Source organism: Eriocheir sinensis, chromosome 53, assembly GCF_024679095.1.
Source record: "Eriocheir sinensis breed Jianghai 21 chromosome 53, ASM2467909v1, whole genome shotgun sequence".
In the NCBI taxonomy this organism is placed as follows: domain Eukaryota; kingdom Metazoa; phylum Arthropoda; class Malacostraca; order Decapoda; family Varunidae; genus Eriocheir; species Eriocheir sinensis.
The window spans coordinates 7,041,521-7,056,520 of NC_066561.1; the positions used below are offsets into that span (position 1 = coordinate 7,041,521).

General features: G+C 43.9%; 1 protein-coding gene across 10 annotated transcripts in view; it reads left to right on the plus strand.

The window, feature by feature from the left end:
- Nucleotides 1–15,000, plus strand: part of LOC126983293 (alpha-catulin-like) — a 131,364-nt gene that overhangs the window by 62,442 nt on the left and 53,922 nt on the right. For all 10 annotated transcript variants that reach the window (XR_007735764.1, XM_050835947.1, XM_050835951.1 and 7 more), the window contains exon 2: nt 14,798–14,993. Coding sequence is in view for 9 of the 10 variants with exons in the window: in XM_050835947.1 (XP_050691904.1) it covers nt 14,798–14,993 (196 nt within the window). In the remaining variant the exon portion in view is untranslated. The remainder of the gene's footprint in view (nt 1–14,797; nt 14,994–15,000) is intronic.

Sequence of the window (15,000 nt, forward strand, 5' to 3'; positions counted from 1 at the left end):
CTTATATTGCCCTTGATTCCATGTTCACTCTGTTTTCCTGTGATACTAAACTTAATAACTCTCATTCCTTTTATGTTCACTTTCGTCTATTCCTTTGATTTCCATGTCTTCTTCCGCTTATGAATTCTCCCCATGTTCGATAATTTTCAGGTTATCATAATATTCGCCTCAATTCATCTTCCTCTCTTTTGTTTTCGTATGATATTAAACTCTACACTCGTTCCTTTTTTATGTTAACTTTCGTCTGATTTCCATGTCTTCTTCCGCTTATGAATTATCCCCATGTTCGATAATTTTCAGGTTATCATAATATTTACCTCAATTTATCTTCCACTCTTTGTTCTTGTGTAAAACTAATCATATTCACTCTTTCATTTCCTGGTTGTCTGTTCTTCTCTTCCTTGTTCTTATTTACATTTCGTCGTTCACCACCACCACCATCACCACCACCATCACCATCACCACCACCACCACCATCACCACGACCGTCACAATCACCACTTCCTCTTAAATTTCGCCTTCTCCTCACGTTCCCATCTTCACCATCACGGAAAACACATATAAACATACCCCTCACCCCCCACCCCTTACCCCCCTTCTTCCTGTCCTTCCTCCCTCCCTCCCTCCCTTCCTCTGCCTTTCCTTCCCCCTTCCCTCCCTTCCTCCTTCCTCCTTCCCTTCCTCTTCCTTTCCTTCCTCCATTCCTTCATTCCTTCCTTTTCCTCTTACTTCTCCCATTCTTTCCTTGTTACTCCTTCCATTCCCTTCCTCCCCTTCCTTCCTTCCTTCCTTCCTCATTTCCTTTCTTATTCCCTTCCTTCCTTCTTTCCATCCTTTCATCCTTCTCTCCTTTCTAATTCCCGTCCTTTCTTTCCTCCCTTCCTTCCTTTCTTCCTTCATTCTTTCATCATTTTATTCCTCCTCTCATTCCTTCCCTTCCTCCTTCCTCCCTCTCTTCATCCATCCCTCCTTCCTCCTTTCCTTCCTTCCCTCATCCCATTATGTCTTTCTTTCTCTTTCACATTTCCTTTACTTCCTTCCTTCCTTCCTCTCATTCCTTCTTGCGCCTTTTCCTTTGTCCGTCCTTCACAAAGACTTATATATATACATAACCTTCTTTCTTCCTTTCCTTCTCTTCCTGTTTCCTTTCCTTTCTCCTTTCTTTACTTCTCTCGTATTCTCCTTCTTTCCTTCTTTTTTCCCTGCTTTTATTTCTTCCTTTTTTTATTCCTTTTTCTTCCTTTTCCTCCTTTCTTTCCCTCATATACATTTCTTTTCTCTCTCCTTCTATGTTATCTTTCCTTCTCTGTCTCTCATTCTCCTTTTCTTTCTTTTCATTCCTTCTTTTTCCTCATAGACTGATTCTCTTCTTTTTCCTTTTTTCTCCTCTTCTTCTTCTCTTTATTTTCACGTATATTTTCTTTCTTTCATTATTCCCTTCCTTCCTTCCTTCCTTCATTCATTCACTCGTTCATTCATTTCCCTTCCTTTAATTTCCCCGTCACCTTATTTAACACATTCCTTCACTCCTTTTCTCTCCTTTCTTCCTTCTTTCCCTCTTCCCTCTCTCTCTTTCTCTCTTCCTTTCGTCCTTTCTCTCTCTCTCTCCTCTCCCCTTCCTATTCCATTTTCTCCTCTTATTGCATTTCTTCATTTTCTCTTTTATTTTCTCCTTTTTCCTCTATTGTTTTATTTGACTTGTTTTGTATCTCTTTATTCTCTTTTCTCTCTTATCATTGTTCTTTATCTTTCTTTTTATCTATCTATCTATCTATCTATTTATCTATCTATACCTTAATCTCAATCTCTACCTATTTCTTTCCTAGGTAGCATTCTCTCTCTCTCTCTCTCTCTCTCTCTCTCTCTCTCTCTCTCTCTCTCTCTCTCTCTCTCTCTCTCTCTCTCTCTCTCTCTCTCTCTCTCTCTCTCTCTCTCTCTCTCTCTCTCTCTCTCCTTTCCACTCCTTTCCTTTCTTTTTCTTTCCTTTCCTTTCCTTTTCTCTCTATTCTTTTCTCTCTCTCTCTCTCTCTCTCTCTCTCTCTCTCTCTCTCTCTCTCTCTCTCTCTCTCTCTCTCTCTCTCTCTCTCTCTCTCTCTCTCTCTCTCTCTCTCTCTCTCTCTCTCTCTCTCTCTCTCTCTCTCTCTCTCTCTCTCTCTCTCTCTCTCTCTCTCTCTCTCTCAAGGGGGATGGAGGTGGGAGGGGGGAACGCTGCAACAAGAAGAAAGACAAAAACAACAAGAAGTTAAAGCTCAGTTTGCATCCAGCACATGTTAGTCCATCGCCCTTATAGACAGCTTGAGGTGGAGACGGCAGCGGCGGTGGTGGTGGTGGTGGTACAGAGGTGGTGCAGGTGGAAGTAGCGACATCGTTACACACACACACACAGGTGGTAGTCAGCTGGGCCCACAGGTGGTACGGTTGAATCCTACTGGAGAGGGAGAGGGAGGGAGAGCGAAGGGAGAGTGAGGGGGAGCTTCTCCGTGCGATCAATACTGGTCTCTCCCTCCCCTCCCCTCTCTCCTCTCTCTCTCCTCCTCCTCCTCTCTCTTTCTCCCTCCCCACCTTTCGTTTCCCTCCTCCCCCTCCTCCTCCTCTTACGTCCCTCCTCTCCATCTTTCCCTCCTCCTCCTCCTCCTCCTCCGTCTTCTCTACCTGTGTTTCCCTCCCTATCTACCCACTTACCTACTTCTTGCCTACCTGTTCCCTCCATCTCTCCCTTCCTCTCCTTACCTTCTTTCCTTCCTTCCTTCCTTCTTTCCTCGTTCTTCCTCCCTCATTCCGTCCAGCTGCCGGTGATAGGGTGGTGATGGTGATGGTAATGGTGGTGGTGGTGGTGGTGGTATTGATGGAGATGGAGGTGATGGTGGTGTTGATGGTGATGGCGGTGGTGAAGGCGGTGATGTTGGTGGCCAGGTAAATACACACACGCACACACACACACACACACACACGCACATGAACGTATCTCCCTAACTTTCACTGCTCTGTATAATGAAAACCACACATACATACATACACACACTCACACACACACACACACACACACACACACACACACACACACACACACACACACACACACACATACATATATACATTTCCGACCTACACCGACTATCTTATTAAAGGGACACATTTTAAAACACCCAAACATCAAAGAAAAAAAAAAGCCAACACCATCCCTATCACCGCCATCACCATCAATATACTCTTCTTTTCCACGGCATCTTCCTTTACAAACTGGGTCAAGGGGGTTCACGGGCGGGTATAAGTGGGTTCGGGTGGGTTCAAAAGCCTTCAGGGGAGACCGACATGACTCTCACACAGGTAGGAGGACACAGTAGACACATATATCAAGTTACCTGTCCTTTAGAGCTCTTGAAACACCTGGTCTGAGGAGATGAAGAGGCTGGGTTGAATAGGGTCGTTGGGTAAGGTTTGAGTAGGTATTGGACATAAGACAGGTAGATTTTAGTACGTGATTAATTTACCTGTCCTTGTAGCCTTTAAAATACCTGGTTTGAGAAGGTTGAATAGGTTCGTTAGGTAAGGTTTAGGTAGATATCAGATACAAGGCAGGTAGATATTTGTGCGAGATTCATTTACCTGTGTTTTTACCTTTTAAAATACCTGTTTTTTGGAGGTGAAGAAGTTGGGTTGGATAGGGTCGTTAGGTAAGGTTTAAGGGAGGTTTAGGCAAATATTAGATCGTTTTTGCTTTCTTCCTTTCTCTATTCCAATCCTCTTTCCTTCCTCGCTTCCTACCTCCTTCCTTCCTTCCTTATTTACTTTCTTCATTTCTTTCTCCTTTGTAACTTCTCTTCCTTCCTTCCTTCCTTCCATCTTTTCTCCTTTTTTTCCTTTCTTCCCTTTTTTCCTTTCTTCTAACCTCCTTTTTTTTTAAACTCTCCTTTCCTTCCTTCCTTCCTTACTTACTTACTTTCTTCATTTCTTTCTCCTATGTAACTTCTCTTCCTTCCTTCCTTCCTTCCATCCTTTCTCCCCTTTTTTCCTTTCTTCTAACCTTTTTCATTAAACCCTCCTTTCCTTCCTTCCTTCCTTCCATCTGGTTCACATAATTTAGTTTACTTGTCTTTCAATCTTTAAACTACCTGATGAAAATAGGTTAAATGAGTTTGTGTATAAGGTGAGGTTCAGAGGAGGTTTAGGTGAGGTGTGAGTAAATATTGAGAGTTAGTACACGATTTCATTTACCTGTTTTTGCAATCTTTTAAACTACCTGATGAGAATAGATTAGATAGTTGTCTTTGATTATGTAAAAAGTTGGTTCAGGTAAGGCTCAGGTAAATAATAGACTTAGTACGTGATCCACCTTACCTGTCTTTGAGCCTTTTGTAATACCTAATGATGATTGATGAGGGGATAATAGGTGGGTGTAATTACGTATAAGATAAAAGCAGGTAAGGTTCAGGTGAGCACAGGTAAGCATTAGGCAGTTAGTACGTTATGTAGCTTGCCTGTAAACCTCTTGAAACACCTGGTCTAGAGTAGATCAAGAGGCATTTACCTGAGTTTAATTAAGCTGTAAGGTGAGATCAGGGAAGTCTCAGGTAGATATTAGACTGGTCGTACGTGATTTACCTTACCTGTCTTTAAACTTACTGAACTACCTGGTCTTAGAGTAGGTTAAGAAGCATTTACCTGAGTTTAATTAATCTGTAAGGTGAGATCAGGGAAGTCTCAGGTAGATATTAGACTGGTCGTACGTGATTTAGCTTACCTGTCTTTAAGCTTACTGAACTACCTGGTCTAGAGTAGGTTAAGAGGCATTTACCTGAGTTTAATTAAGCTGTAAGGTGAGATCAGGGAAGTCTCTGGTAGATATTACTTACTGAACTACCTGGTCTAGAGGAGGTCAAAGTGGCATTTACCTGAGTCTAATTAAGCCGTAAAGGGAGACCAGGTGAAGTTAAGCTTAATTGGAAACTTTAAGCACCTATATAAGCTTGTCCCTCTCCCAACTCCTTACGGAAAAACACACCTGGCTGGAGGGGGTTTAAGAGGCCATTGGGCGGGCTTAATTGGATCTTCAGGTGAACTCAGGTGAAGTCCAGGTGAAGGTCGGGCCGGGTTTATGAGACACCGCCGCCAGTTGCAGGTAAATGAGATAGCCAGGTGAGAGGGACAGGTAAGGGGGGAGGGGGGGAGGAGGGAGAAGAGGTCAGTTCCTTCCGTGTGTGTGTGTGTGTGTGTGTGTGTGTGTGTGTGTGTGTGTGTGTGTGTGTGTGTGTGTGTGTGTGTGTGTCTGTGTGTGTGTGATTAAAGTCCATACGTTCACGTGTTTGTGGTTATTGCAACGCACACACACACACACACACACACACACACACACACACACACACACACACACAAACACACAATACCTCAGACGCACCTCTCCTTGAATCTCTTGACTAAACACACACACACACACACACACACACACACACACACACACACACACACACACACACACACACACACACACACACACACACACACACACACACACACACACACACACACACACCCACACACACACACACACACACACACACACACACACACACTAATGAGGAATAACTGCCCGACTGATTCTCTTGAGTAATTAAGATTTGTCATGTGTGTGTGTGTGTGTGTGTGTGTGTGAGTGAGAGAGAGAGAGAGGTTCTTTACGTTCCGAGTTTATTATTGTGAGAGGAAGGAAAGAAAGGGAAATGAAGGAGAGAGGAGAGAGTAAAGAATAAAGAAAAAAAAAGGAGGGAAGGAAGAATAAAAGCAAATGAGGGAAGGAAGAACGAAAGAAGGAAGGAAGGAAGAATGACGAAAGAAAGAAGGAAGGAAGGAAGGAGAGAGAGGAAAAAGACTTAGGCAGCAAGGAAGAAAGTTACTTTACTGCGGCCAAAACGAGGTGACTTGGGCGAGGGAAAGGCTCTGGAGGCAAGATCACGTAGTAGTAGTAGTAGTAGTAGTAGTAGTAGTAGTAGTAGCAGTATTGAATTAGTTAAGCTTAAGACTAATACTATAGGGGTCAAACGAAGAGGCGGAGGAGGTGGAAGAGGTGGAGGTGGTAGCGAAGGTAGGAGTAGGAGATGGAAGCGGAGGAGGAGGAAGAGGAGGAGGAGGAGGAGGAGGAGGAGGAGGAGGAGGAGGAGAGAATGGCACCTCACCTTTACTGGGCTAACAGGCACACTTATAGAGGAGAGGAAGGCCCGCCCGCACACCACTTCCGCGAACTGCCCTTACCGAACTCCCTCCCTCCCCTCCTTCCCTCCTTCCTTCCTTCCTTCTTTCCTTCATTCTTCCTTATTTTCCTTCCTTACTCTCTGCCTCCCTCCCCGCCTTTCCCCTCTCCTTCCCTCCCTCCTTCCTTCCTTCCTTCTTTCTTCCTTTTTTTCCTTCCTTACTCTCTCTGTATCCCTTCCTGCCTTTCCCCTCTCCTTCCCTCCCTCCTTCCTTCTTTCCTTCATTCTTCCTTTTTTTTCTTCCTTACACTCTCTGCCTCCCTCCCTGCCTTTCCCCTCTCCTTCCCTCCTTCCTTCTTTCCTTCATTCTTCCTTTTTTTCCTTCCTTACTCTCTCTGCCTCCCTCCCCTCCTCTCCCCTCTCCTTCCCTCCTTCCTTCCTTCCTTCTTTCTTTCTTCCTTTTTTTCCTTCCTTACTCTCTGCCTCCTTCCCTGCCTTTCCCCTCTCCTTCCCTCCTTCCTTCCTTCTTTCTTCATTCTTCATTTTTTTCCTTCCTTACTCTCTGCCTCCCTCCCTGGCTTTCCCCTCTCCTTCCCTCCCTCCTTACTTCCTTACGTGATTCTTCCTTTTTTTCCTTCCTTACACTCTGTCTCCCTCCCCGCCTTTCCCCTCTCCTTCCCTCCCTCCTTCCTTCTTTCCTTCATTCTTCCTTTTTTTCCTTCCTTACTCTCTGCCTCCTTCCCCTCCTTTCCCCTCTCCTTCCTTCCTTCTTCCCTTCTTTCTTTCCTCCTTTTTTTCCTTCCTTTCCTCCCCCCTTCTTCCTTACCTTGCCTTTTCTTTCTTTCCTCTAACCCCTCGATCCTTCTTCCCTTCTTCCTTCCTTCTTTCCTCTTGTTTTCCTTCCTTTCCTCCCCCCTTTCTTCCTTTCTTCTCTCTATTCCCTCTTTCTTTCCTCTTTCTCTCCTTCCTCCTTTCTTTCTTTTTTTTTTACATTTGTCTTTCCTTTTCTTTCCTTTCTCTTTCGTTCTTTTCATTTCCTTATATCTAATTTTCTTTTCTCCTTTCTTATTTTCTTCCTTCCTTCATTCCTTCTCTCTGTCTTCTTCCCTCCTTCCTTCCACCATCTTTCCTGCTTCCTGTCTTTATTTATTCATTGTAATTTTCCTTCTTTTCTTTTCCTTCTTTTCTCTTTTCATTCCTGTTTTTCGCCCCTTTCAACTCTTTTTCCTTCTTCCTGTCTTTCTTCCTTCATTCTTTCCACCCTTCCTTCCTTCCTTCCTTCCTTCCTTCCTTCCTTCCTTCCTTTCGTCATTTCTTCCTTCCTTCCTTTCGTCATTTCTTCCTTCCTTCCTTTTGTCATTTCTTTCTTCCTTCATTCTTTCCAGTCTTCCTTCCTTCCTTCCTTCCTTCCTTCCTTACGTCCTTTTCAATTCTTACATTCTCTTCCTTCCTTATTTCCTTCTTTCCAAACCTCTCTCCTTCCTTACTTCCCTCTTTTCTTTTTCCTTCCTTCACTATTTCTTTCATCGTTTCCTTCCTTGACAACTTTCCTTCCCTTTCTTTCTTTCTTCTTTCTTCCTTTTTTCTTTCCTCCCTTCTTCTTCTATTTTCCTTCCACTGTACAATACCTCTTTTCTTTTCATTTTTCTGTCCATTTCTATTCTTTTATTTTTCCTTCCTTCCTTCATTCATTCATTCATTCTTTCATTATATCTTTCCGTTACTGCTTCTTTTTTTTCTTTATCAGGTTCTCATTTTCGGGTCCTTTACCGTTTATCTCACTTTCTCTTCTTCTCCTTCATCCTCTCCCTCCTCCTTTCCTTTATTCCCTTCTTCCTCCTCCTCTTCCTCCTTATCAAGTCTCTCCTTCCTCATTTTCCTCCTCCGTATCATCATCCTTGTCTCTTCCCTCATTCTTTTTCCTCCATCTTCCTTCTGTTCCTCCTTCCAAGACTTTCCTTCCAATATTTCTCTCTCCCTTTTTGTTTTTCTCTTTCTTTTTCTCTACTTCGTTTTTTTTATATTTTTAGACATTTATTTTCTTTCGTTAACACGCGAGATACACACACACACACACACACACACACACACACACACACACACACACACACACACACACACACACAGACAAAGACAGACCTAATTATATTAACACAAAGATACAACCGTATTCTCTCTCTCTCTCTCTCTCTCTCTCTCTCTCTCTCTCTCTCTCTCTCTCTCTCTCTCTCTCTCTCTCTCTCTCTCTCTCTCTCTCTCTCTCTCTCTCTCTCTCTCTCTCTCTCTCTCTCTCTCTCATTCCTCTATTGTGATTCGTGAACGCGTTGGGCACAAATATACTTTTTTGGCCGTTTCTGATTGGCTAAGGGGGCGGGACACGTCTCAAGCTCTCCTCTCATTGGCTGGCTCCCTCGTGACGTCATCCAGTCCCTGCGATCTGATTGGTTGAGAGAGAATCGCTGGTGTGTGTGGTTTTGTAATTTCGTGGATTTTTTTCTGCGATTCGATGCGAGAGAACGAGGTTTTTCTTTGCTTGATTGTGATTGGTGGATCGTGGCTCGTTCTGTGCGTTGATTGGTCAGCTTTATCGCCTCTCTGATTGCCTGGAATTTGTCTCTTTTTGTTTAGGAGAGAAAGAGGAAGAGAGAGAGAGAGAGTGAAAGAGAGAGGAAGAGTGAGAGAGAGAGAGAGAGAGAGAGAGAGAGGAAAGAATGAAGAAATGAATGAAGGAAGGAAGGAAGGGAGGAAGGAGAGTTAGAAGAAAGGGTCAAAGGAAAGGAAAGAGAGAGAGAGAGAGAGAGAGAGAGAGAGAGAGAGAGAGAGAGAGAGAAAATGGAGGTGCCCTAGTCCTGTCCAGAAGGGGAAACTTTGCTGAATTGATTATGTCACTTTCTTCGTCCTTCGGTTTTCTCTCTCTCTCTCTCTCTCTCTCTCTCTCTCTCTCTCTCTCTCTCTCTCTCTCTCTCTCTCTCTCTCTCTCTCTCTCTCTCTCTCTCTCTCTCTCTCTCTCTCTCTCTCTCTCTCTCTCTCTCTCTCTCTCTCTCTCTCGATATTTTTCCCGCCTTCCTTTTTGTCGGTTTTCATGTATTTTTTTTTCCTCTTGTCATTTTTTTTCCCTTATTCACATTTTCATCACGACTCCATTTTTTTCTTTCTTTTTCTTCTTTTTTTATGATTTCCTATCCAACATCCTCCTTCTCCTCCTCCTCCTCCTCCTCCTCCATCTCGTCACTTCTGTTTCTGCACCTCCTCCTCCTCCTCCTCCTTCTCCTCCTTCTTCTTACCTTCCCCTCCTCCTCCTCCTCCTCCTCCTCCTCCTCCTCCTCCTCCTCCTCCTCCATCTCGTCACTTCTGTTTCTGCACCTCCTCCTCCTCCTCCTCCTTCTCCTCCTCCTTCTTACCTTCCCCTCCTCCTCCTCCTCCTCCTCCTTTTCCTCCTCCTCCTCCTCCTCCATCTCGTCACTTCTGTTTCTGCACCTCCTCCTCCTCCTCCTCCTTCTCCTCCTTACCTTCCCCTCCTCCTCCTCCTCCTCCTCCTCCTGCTCTTCCTGCTCCTCCTCCTTCTTCCACTGACGTAATAGAGTTCGTCTTCCCGAGAGCTCTAACAAGGTGTCTCGCGAAGGGTGTCCACGAAGGCTACACTTAGAACGCGAAGTAACTTATAGGCACGCGAGTTCGAATCCCAGTTATAGAAAGATAGAAAGTTAAATAGAGAGGTAGAGATAGACAGCAGAAGATTTAGTATAGGTAACCAGACAGATAGATAGATAGATGGGTAGATAGATAGATAGATAGATAGATAGACACCCTCCTTAGCTGTTTTTTTGGTATTGGTGGAGTTCTGAAGGACCACTTTCAATCTTTTATCTTCTTTTTTATCTTCATTCTTTCTTTCATTCTTATTTCCTTCGTTTCTTTGATTTCCTTCTTTCATTTCTTCCTTTTCACCCTCCTCTTTCAATCCTATTTTCTTGTTCTTTTTATTTATCTTTTTTTTCTTCCTTGCCTTTCATTCTTCGTTTCTTCAATCTTTCTTTTTTTTTCTTTCCTTCCTTCTTTCCTTCATTTCCGCTTTCCATTCTCTTCCAGATAGCTTGGTGCGAGCCCCTCCCTTCCTCTTCCTCCTCCTCCTCCTCCTCTAAATGTGTTCCTATTTCTTCTCTTAATCTTCCCTCATCTCGTCAATCTACCCTTCTGTCCTCCTCCTCCTCCTCCTCCTCCTCCTCCTCCTCCTCTTGCTCCTCCTCCTCTCCCCTTCGCTTTCCTTCAATCTAATTTCCTTTACTCTCGATTCTCACAATCCTCTTTCTCTCCTCCTCCTCCTCCTCCTCCTCCTCCTCTTCTTCCCTCTTCTCTTCCCTTCTTTATCCACCGTTCTCTTTCTCTCCTTCATCTCTTGTTTCCCCTCTTACGCCTCTTCTGTTTAATCTTTCATCTCTCTTGTCTCCTCTCCTCTCCCTCCTCTTCCTCTTCTCTCTCTCCTCTTGTAATCTCTCTCCTCTTCCTCTTCGTCAAGGCCATACCATCACTCTTTCTCTCCCTCTTTTCTCTGCCTCATCCCTCTCTCTTTCTCCTCTTTTTCCTTCCCTTTTCCTCCTCCTCCTTCTCTTCTTCATCCTCCTCCTCCTCTTCCTCCTCCTCCTCCTGCCAGTCAATCTGAGGTTTTCGGGACCAAAATGAAGTCAGCCCGTGTCTCTCTCTCTCTCTCTCTCTCTCTCTCTCTCTCTCTCTCTCTCTCTCTCTCTCTCTCTCTCTCTCTCTCTCTCTCTCTCTCTCTCTCTCTCTCTCTCTCTCTCTCTCTCTCTCTCTCTCTCTCTCTCTCTCGCTCTCGCTCTCGCTCTCTCTCAACTGGTTTCATCACGTTGCAGAGAGAGAGAGAGAGAAGAAAGAAGAAGAAGAACCTAGCCTAACCTCCCTACCCCTAACCCTCCCCTCCCTCCCCCTGCCTCCCTCCCCTTTACCAATCAATTCATTAAGGGATCGTGACGTATATATTTAGAATCCAATTACTTCTCTTTTCGTCTCCCGCCTGATGGCATTATGCACCTTTGTTTATGATTTCCCTTTTTCTCCATGACCTAATTAAGCCTCCCCGTTGGCGTCCTCGAGCGGTGAGTGGTTGGTGGAGGTTGTCTTTGGTGACGTCACTCATGTAAACAAACCCAATGCTGCGATGCTATTGGCTGGTGGAGGTGGTTGTTGATGACGTCATGGGAGGGTTGTTATTGTTGTTGTTATTGTTGTTGTTGTTGTTTTTTTGGATATTGTTATTTTTCGATTTTTATTTGTCTTTTTTTATTGTTAATTGTCGTATATTTACTTTTATAATTATTTTCTTTATTATTATTGTTAGTATTACAGCTTCTTACTTCACTACTACTACTACTACTACTACTACTACCACTACATCTACAACTATTATACTACTACCATTACCACCACCAACACCACCACCACCAACAACAACACCTATCAGTAGTACATTCGGCACACCTGTCACACCTGCGCGGCACACCTGTCGATCTCCTCATTAGTCGACACGTGTTCGGAATATAAAAAAAAAAGTTAGAAATGTTCGCTTCGTTTTAATTGCAGAGCGAAGTTGAGGGACTGTTGTTGTTGTTGTTGTTTTTCGTCTCGTCAATTTGAGTTACGTGTCAGGAATGCACGGAGAGAGAGAGAGAGAGAAGGGAGAGGAGATAATAGAGGGTTTTGGGCATAGATATATGACTACACACACACACACACACACACACACACACACACACACACACACACACACACACACACACACACATGGAGATGGTTTGTACGTGTGTTTGTGCGTCTGTCTCTTCGTTTGTGTTATGGCGAGTAGCCTTTCCCCTTTACTGGAAGAGGAGGAGGAGGAGGAAGAGGAGGAAGAGGAGGAGGAGGAAGAAGAAGAGCAGATAGGGAAGAGGAGGTAAGAAGGGAGGTGCAAAATGTGGAAGACAGTAAGGATTTTTGGTGAAGAGGAGGAGGAGGAGGAAGAGGAGGAGGAAGAAGAGGAGGTAAGGGAGGTGCAAAATGTGGAAGACAGTAAGGATTTTTGGTGAAGGAGGAGGAGGAGGAAGGAAGAAGGAAGGAGGAGAAGGAGGAGGGTGATGAGAAAATATATAAAAAAGAATTTGAGGAAAGGAAGGAAGAGATAAAAGTGAAATAGGGCAACCTAGAGAGAGAGAGAGAGAGAGAGAGAGAGAGAGAGAGAGAAAGGAGTGTTGGAAAATGTAGATATGGTAACTCTCTCTCTCTCTCTCTCTCTCTCTCTCTCTCTCTCTCTCTCTCTCTCTCTCTCTCTCTCTCTCTCTCTCTCTCTCTCTCTCTCTCTCTCTCTCTCTCTCTCTCTCTCTCTCTCTCTCTCTCTCTCTCTCTCTCTCGTCATTCCTCCGTCGATAACTCTCCTCCCTCTACATTAACCCCCCTCCTCCTCCTCCTCCTCCTCCTCTTCCTCCTCCTCCTCCTCCTCCTCCTCTCCAACTCCAATAGTCCATATAGGGGAATGTGCCCTCCTTTAATCCCTCCCTCTCCTCTCCCTCTCTCCCTCTCGCTCTCTCCCCTCTCTCTCCCTAGTTTCTCCTATTCCCCTCTTTCTCCCTCCCTCTCCTTCCTTCCCTCTCATCCTTCCCATTACCACCATATTATGTCTGAGTGCTCTTCTTCTACTCCTCTTCCTCCTCCTCCTCCTCCTCTTTCTCTCCTCCTCGTCCTCCTCTCTTCCTCCTCCTCCCCCTCCTCTATTATTTTCTTATCCATTTGTTTTGCTCTTTTTTTCTGTTTTCATTTTGCTATTCAATATTTTTTTTTGTTTCTCTTCTTTTACTTCTTTTCTTCTATTCGTGTTTCTTCTCTTCCCTTTTCGTCCCCTTTTTCATTTATTTTTCTCCAGTTTCTCTTCTTCCTTTTCTCAGTATTCTTTATCATCTTTTTCTCCTCCTTCTCCTCCTCTTATTTTCACGCCTTTCTTTCATTATCAATCCTTTTCTTTCTCCTTATCTACTTCCTCTTTCTATCTTTCGTCATCTTTTCTCTCCCTGCCTCACTTTTTCTCCTTCAATTTCCTCTTTTTCTTTTCCTCTTTATCTTATTCTATGCAAAAAATATCTTCTTGAATTTCTACTTCTTGACATCTGAATTATCGTATTTTGTTGTAGTTCTTGAATACTAACTTAACTAACGTACGTACACACAACCTAATCCACAGTTAACACACTTTCACACACACACACACACACACACACACACACACACACACACACACACTTTAATGTATGTCACTGCAATATGTATGTCTTTAAAAAGTTTAGTTCAGTGTTAAGTGTTGACTAACTTTTAAGAATTCATTTATTTTCATTTATCTCGTTTTTTTTCATACACACAAGCATTCACCTCTTTTTCCCTTCCACATTTTTACCAACACACACAACACTCTCTCTCTCTCTCTCTCTCTCTCTCTCTCTCTCTCTCTCTCTCTCTCTCTCTCTCTCTCTCTCTCTCTCTCTCTCTCTCTCTCTCTCTCTCTCTCTCTCTCTCTCTCTCTCTCTCTCTCTCTCTCTCTCTCTCTCTCTCTCTCTCTCTCTCTCTCTCTCTCTCTCTCTCTCTCTCTCTCTCTCTCTCTCTCTCTCTCTCTCTCTCTCTCTCTCTCTCTCTCTCTCTCTCTCTCTCTCTCTCTCTCTCTCTCTCTCTCTCTCTCTCTCTCTCTCTCTCTCTCTCTCTCTCTCTCTCTCTCTCTCTCTCTCTCTCTCTCTCTCTCTCTCTCTCTCTCTCTCTCTCTCTCTCTCTCTCTCTCTCTCTCTCTCTCTCTCTCTCTCTCTCTCTCTCTCTCTCTCTCTCTCTCTCTCTCTCTCTCTCTCTCTCTCTCTCTCTCTCTCTCTCTCTCTCTCTCTCTCTCTCTCTCTCTCTCTATCTATCTATCTATCTATCTATCTATCTCTCTCTCTCTTCCTCTTTTCCTCACCCATAATCGTTCACTGGACTGTACATACGAGTAACCCATATTTTCTCCCATACTTCAGCTGTATACGATTCTCTTACCTTTTTCATAACTAACTTTTTTTTATATTTACCTCTGACTACAAAACAAATAACCGAAGGAACCGTTTACACCACTTAAACACATTTCATAAGAACATAAGAACATAAGAACATAAAAACGTAAGGAATCTGCAAGAGGTGTGTGATGCAGATAACTAACCAACGTTTCCTCCCCATTTCAAAAACTTACAAATCGTTTAACATTTCTTTCGCTATTCTATGCTTCTTTACATTTTTTAATCACAAACCAATAACGGAAACTACTATATAACTACTGGAGTCATGACTAATTCAAGTTTTACCATTATCAGCTGACAGTTTTACCTTTCCTGGAGCTTAATCTCCGTTCCTATACATTTCTAAACATAACTAACCTACTTTTATCATCGTGCTTTCCACTAATTTACGTTCTTGACTAATCCAAGCTTTACCACCTTTCAACTGATATTTGTACCTTTTATGGACCTTAATCTCCGTTCCTATACAATTCTAAACATAACTAACCCATCACCCATCATTCTTCCCACTAATCCACTTCCATTTCTCTTTCTCCCTTGCAGATCAGTACTCTCGTGTCTTCGCCGGGGGAGCGGGGCGGGGCGGGATGCGACAAAACAGCGAGGGCCCTTCAGCGGGTGGGCCAAGCTGTCAATGTGGCCGTCGACCGTTTTGTCACCGTGGGGGAGACGATAGCAGACGACAACCCAGAAATTAAGGTGGATATGTACGAAGCGTGCAAGGAGGCGCGAGCAGCAGGTGAGCA